The 6,000-nt window shown below is 49.8% G+C and overlaps 1 protein-coding gene across 2 annotated transcripts in view; it reads left to right on the top strand.

Annotated features, from left to right (window-relative positions):
* polrmt (polymerase (RNA) mitochondrial (DNA directed)) overlaps nucleotides 1-6,000 on the top strand; it is a 44,225-nt gene that overhangs the window by 15,696 nt on the left and 22,529 nt on the right. For both annotated transcript variants that reach the window (XM_080832281.1, XM_080832280.1), the window contains exons 10-14: nucleotides 69-860; nucleotides 1,035-1,157; nucleotides 2,120-2,242; nucleotides 3,399-3,578; nucleotides 5,726-5,812. In XM_080832281.1, coding sequence (XP_080688407.1) covers nucleotides 69-860; nucleotides 1,035-1,157; nucleotides 2,120-2,242; nucleotides 3,399-3,578; nucleotides 5,726-5,812 — 1,305 coding nt within the window. The remainder of the gene's footprint in view (nucleotides 1-68; nucleotides 861-1,034; nucleotides 1,158-2,119; nucleotides 2,243-3,398; nucleotides 3,579-5,725; nucleotides 5,813-6,000) is intronic.

Raw genomic sequence — 6,000 nt, 5'->3', positions numbered from 1 at the left:
GTTTACATGAGTAAATAAATGTCACTAAGAGTTCTTCTAATATGGTTCTTCTAATATTGCTTTCATAGGTTGGTTTCATCAAGCCTCACCCAATCCTGCTGCAGCTGCAGTCGGAAGCCATGGAGACTCGACTGACCTTCGACTCCTACGTGATGCCCATGCTGTGCCCGCCCGTGCCCTGGACGTCGCCTAAGTTCGGGGCGTACCTGCTGACCTCCACCAAGCTGATGCGCTCGGTCAACGGAGCCGTGCAGCACCAGCTGATGCTGGAGAAGAGTCCGGAGCAGGAGCTGCACGCCGTGCTGGACTCGCTCAACCAGCTGGGCAACTGTGCCTGGAAGATCAACCACGCGCTGCTGGACATCATCATCAGCATCTTCAACGACAAGGGCAACGACAAGCTGGACGTGCCGCCGCCCGTGTCCGAGGCGCCCGAGATCCCGCGCTTCAGCTACAGCAACCCGGAATACAGCCCATCAGAGAAGGCGGCGCTGAAGCGCGAGGCCATCCACGCCAAGAAGAAGTTCGCCGAGATGCACAGCCTGCGCATGGACGCCCTCTACAAGCTGTCCATCGCCAACCACGTGCGCGACCAGGTCTTCTGGTTCCCGCACAACATGGACTTCCGCGGACGCACGTACCCGTGCCCCCCCTACTTCAACCATCTGGGCAGCGACGTGACGCGCGCCATCCTGGTGTTTGCCGAAGGCAAGCCGCTGGGGCCGCAGGGCCTGGACTGGCTGAAGATCCACCTGGTCAACCTGACCGGCCTGAAGAAGCGCAGCTCGCTGGCCGGGCGCCTGGCCTACGCCAACAGCATCATGGACGACGTCCTGGACTCCGCTGACCACCCGCTCACAGTGAGCTGCTCTCTAGACTTCTTTTGGACCGAATTGGTCAACTTTTGATGATCATATTTGTCATGATATATTCACAATGATGATATAGCTTACATATTGTACTTAGGAATGGGAATATACATTTTTGTGTGTGTGTCTGTGTGCGCACGTGTCTTTATTTGTGTGTGTTTTCAGGGGAAGAAGTGGTGGATGCAGGCGGATGAGCCCTGGCAGTGTCTGGCCTGCTGTATGGAGATCGCCAACGCTATCCGCTCACCTGAGCCCACCCAGTTCATCTCCTACTTCCCTGTGCATCAGGTACTGCAGTCTCCTCAGTCCTCAGCCTCCTCAGCATGCAGCAGGACCATGGAAGCATGCGTGCTAAAGCAAAGGACCTTATGCAAACATATGCATAAATAAATGATGGATCTAGGATGTATATATGGATAGATGGATCTGGGATATATACAGTATATATATATACATCATACATTAGATAACACAAACTACTCCAGCTACTGGAGCTCATTGGATGCTGTTGCTGCATCTTGTGCTTGTTATTGTGAGTGAAGCCTTTAGCCTGAAGGGGAGGCTGTGTTCAGCTCTCACGCTTGAGCAGGCCCAGCTGTTGGCTCAGGTTTCAGGGTGCCGTCTCCACTGTGCCGACTCTACCGCCGTGAGCAGAATCCCAGCCCGAGTGGAGGCGCGCCAGAGACCGGGTCGACTGCTCGTGAAACTGACCTTTCGTCCGATGTGCCTCTCCGCCCTCTCATCTATTGTGGCATTAAGAAATCTTTTGGTCGGGTGCCTCTGCGTTCACGCCTTCGGCCAGCTCATTTAACCATCCAGATGTTGCTTTGTTTTGCTTTGTTTTTTAATGGCATGTTACTCCTAGTGTTTTATTGTCTCTTAAATCACCATACAGTGAAGGAGGCTAAAAGGCATTATTGACTAGCATTAGCAGTGTGTTTTTATCGCCATACAGAAAAGAAGGCATCAGCCATGGCTGCTGTCAGAGTGAAGCCAGGCTCTTAGTGTTGACTGCACACCACGATTCCCCCTCGACTCTCAGGCTTTCATCTGCATCTGTTCAAATGACAATAAGACTCTAAAGGATTTAACTCTTTTTTTCTAAATAGGTTAAATCTCTTTGCTCTGTTTTAACTTTAGTATCTTATATGCCGTGTCAAACATAATGAATTGCTATAGTGTATATGAAATGTAAAAAAAAAAACGGAATGTTTTTTCATGATTGGTCCCTGTCTCTGTTTGCTGCCCAGGACGGCTCGTGTAACGGCCTTCAGCACTATGCGGCCCTGGGGCGAGACGTGCTCGGTGCCACCTCCGTGAACCTCATGCCCTGCGAGGAGCCCCAGGACGTCTACAGCGGCGTGGCCCAGCAGGTCAGTGGGCACCAGGGGGCGCCAGTAGGCAGTTGTGCTCTTACTGCCAGACCCCCTCTCTCTCTCTCTCTCTCTGCTCCTTGCCCAGACAGCCCTACCACCCACCCCCACCCCACCCCCACCCCTGGCCTCTTCCTCTGCCCCCTCTGTCACATGTGTCTCTGCTTGCTGTTGGTGGCTTCAGTGTGTGTCTTCTCCCAAGAGCTCCAGTTTCCCTGCAGCCTCAGAATGAGAGAACAGTCCAGAGATCCGTGACTCCTGCTTGTCTCCTGCTGCATGGAGAGTCATCTGATGGCCAGCCTATCGATTTCCTGGGCTTGGGAATGTTAATGGTGGAATCAAACCGTTAGTCTGCACCTGCTGTATGCTTTTAGAAAGGCTGTATTGAGCCTGTGGGTTGTACCGTACCTTGCTGCGTCACTGTTTTATTTAGCTGCTTCTCACGTGTGATATGATAGACCCAGGAAGACAAGGAAAGTAACCACAAAATGTAGTATTGGTGATTGTCCCCTACACTTTATCTTATACTTATAGTTAAGAAACATATACACTAATGCAACTTCAAATAAAGTGATGTTTCTAAGGTTATGCTTTATCATTTCATATCATCATTGTTTTTTGTTTGTTATTTATTTATTTATTGATCAGAATGACCTGTGACATATTGGAGTGCTAACGTGGGCTATCGCTAGCATGACGTTTGGTTTTTGTTGGTCTTCAGGCTGTGCTCCCATTGTGTGTGACTGTGTCTCCACTGGTCCACAGCTGAGTGTGACTGTGTGTCTCCACTGGTAGACAGCTGAGTGTGACTGTGTCTCCACTGGTCCACAGTTGAGTGTGACTGTGTCTCCACTGGTAGACAGCTGAGTGTGACTGTGTCTCCACTGGTAGACAGCTGAGTGTGACTGTGTCTCCACTGGTCCACAGTTGAGTGTGACTGTGTCTCCACTGGTAGACAGCTGAGTGTGACTGTGTCTCCACTGGTCCACAGCTGAGTGTGACTGTGTCTCCACTGGTAGACAGCTGAGTGTGACTGTGTCTCCACTGGTAGACAGCTGAGTGTGACTGTGTCTCCACTGGTCCACAGCTGAGTGTGACTGTGTCTGTCTACTGGTCCACAGCTGAGTGTGACTGTGTCTGTCTACTGGTCCCCCAGGTGGAGGAGTTCCGTGCGCGGGACGCGGAGAAGGGGGTAAGGGTCGCCCAGGTCCTGCGGGGCTTCATCAACCGTAAGGTGGTCAAGCAGACGGTGATGACCGTGGTCTACGGGGTGACACGCTACGGAGGCCGGCTGCAGATCGAGAAGAGGCTGAAGGAGATCGATGAGTTCCCCAAGGTGAGCCCTGACACATACGTACACACGCACACACACACACACACACACACACACACACACACACACACACACACACACACAATAAATGCTCTCATGCACCTGCAGCCACTCATACACACTCACACTCATTCACCCTCACACACTCACTCACGGACGCACTCACACACACAAAAACACACACACTCAATCTACTCTACCTAACGCAACGATAGCTACACACACACAGACAGACACACTCAATCTTACACTCAGTCTGCTCCACACACTACACACACACACACACACACACACACACACACACACACACACACACACACACTTTTCTCCACACTTCCAGATCTGGCCTTGAATGGAATATCTTCCACACTGCTTTAGTCCCCATGTACCGTCTAACCCTCACTGATCTTTGTGGTGTATCTGTTTGAAGTTTACATTCCCAGAGTAAAGAGAATGCACTATGTGTAATGTCTGGAGTCTTTTTCAGCCTCCTCATCAATATGTTGTAGGCCTCATGCAACCTGCTTGCAACCTCTTGGTTGATGTTAGTTTGTGTGTCCAGACATAAATAACCCTTGCTGCAGCAGCCAGTGGTCAAACGTCGTGATGGTACGTGGGCTATATTGAATCATTAACCCCTGCTCCAAATCTAAATGGAATAATGTTAATTTTGATAGTGATATATTAGTCATTTTCATAGATTTAGTCTGCCGTTTTGACTGAATGAACGTGAATGTCTGTGGGTCTACATTCAGTCACATACAGTAAATGCCAAAATAGTGTTGATTATTAAAATCCTGAGCGATATGTGCAGTCTGTATTTTAAAGGTGTTCCGCACCAGGTTCATGACCCGTGGCTTGTGCAAACACTGTTCTGTTCTTGTTCTCAGTCTTCTGCCTGTTGTGTTGTCTCTGCTGTTGACACCTGAGGTTTTCTGCAGTGTCACGCTGCGCTGGGTCTTTTTAGCCGTCCTCAGGTCCCGTGAGTGCAGCTCCACTCCCTAAAGCACTTAAGAACGCAAAGCCATGGAGACACAAGTGATGCTGCTGCTGCTGCTGCTGCTGCCGAAATCAACTAGGAGGCTCTTAGGAAATTAAAGGGAGCCTATCAAAGCTCTGTGGCTAGAGGGGGAAAGGAGGGAGTTTTATAGTATTTATCGTATTCATAGTCTCATGGCGGGGTAAGGAGAGTGTTTTATTGTATTTATCGTATTCATAGTCTCATGGCGGGGTAAGGAGAGTGTTTTATTGTATTTATCGTATTCATAGTCTCATGGCGGCTTCAGAATGAATGAATAGCTGATTGGTAGAAAATGAGGTGCGTCCCACAGGGTAATATTTTGTGTGTGGAATGATGGGATATCTGTAGAGAGAGTGGTGGTGTGTACTGTATGTGTGGTGGTGGTCTGTGTGTGTTGTGGTGGTCTGTGTGTGGTGTGGTGGTGTGTGTGTTGTGGTGGTCTGTGTGTGGTGTGGTGGTGTGTGTGTTGTGGGGCTGGTTGGGGGTGTGTGTTGGTGTGTGTTAAACTAGGTAGAAAGAGAGAGTGAAATGATGGGATATCTGTAGAGAGAGTGGTGGTGTGTGCTCGACTAGGTACGAAGAGAGAGGGGATTTGGTTCTTTTGCAGCGTTTTGTTGTGTTTTGGATCTGTACAATGTAAGGAAAGAGGATTTCGCTCTCTCTTTCTTTCTTTCTCTCTCTCTCTCTCTCTATCTCTCTCTCTCTCTCTCTCTCTCTCTCTCTCTCGCTCTCTCCTGGGAGAGTAGGGAACCAGCCTCATGGCACTGCCACCAGAGCCCTCCATGGCAACGGGGCCATCTTAAGCAGAGCCTGGCACCTAACTCCCGTGTGCTGTGCTGGAGGTGGCCAGATGGAGAGGCCTTTCACTCTTTGTGCTCTCTTTGTCTCAGAAATTGATGGAGTGTGTGTGTGTGTATATATGTGGGTGTTTTGTCTCTGTAATATTGATGCAGTGTGTGTGTGTGTGTGTGTGTGTGTGTGTGTGTGTGTGTGTGTGTGTGTGTGTGTGTGTGTGTGTGTGTGTGTGTGTGTGTGTGTGTGTGTGTGTGTGTGTGTGTGTGTGTGTGTGTGTGTGTGTGTGTGTGTGTGTGTGTGTGTGTGTGTGTGTGTGTGTGTTTTGTGATTGCAGGAGCACATTTGGGACGCCTCACACTACCTGGTACAACAGGTGTTCAGCAGTTTGAAGGAAATGTTCACCGGCACCAGAGAGATCCAGGTATGAGGCAACGCAAGCATGTCCTTCCCATCACACACCCTGTTTTCTTTCATCATCCCTCCCCTTCACTACACACACACACACACACACACACACACACAGCAGAGGCTCTCTAGATAAACAGCGGCGTCTGGGAGCAGGGGGTTATTTTTAAACTCCAAAGAGGCAATATTAATTCTTCAGGTGGC

This window comes from Sprattus sprattus (assembly GCF_963457725.1).
Source record: "Sprattus sprattus genome assembly, chromosome: 2".
NCBI lineage: Eukaryota > Metazoa > Chordata > Actinopteri > Clupeiformes > Clupeidae > Sprattus > Sprattus sprattus.
The sequence above is the reverse complement of the archived record's forward strand: the minus strand, read 5'-3'. Positions and strand labels throughout refer to the sequence as shown.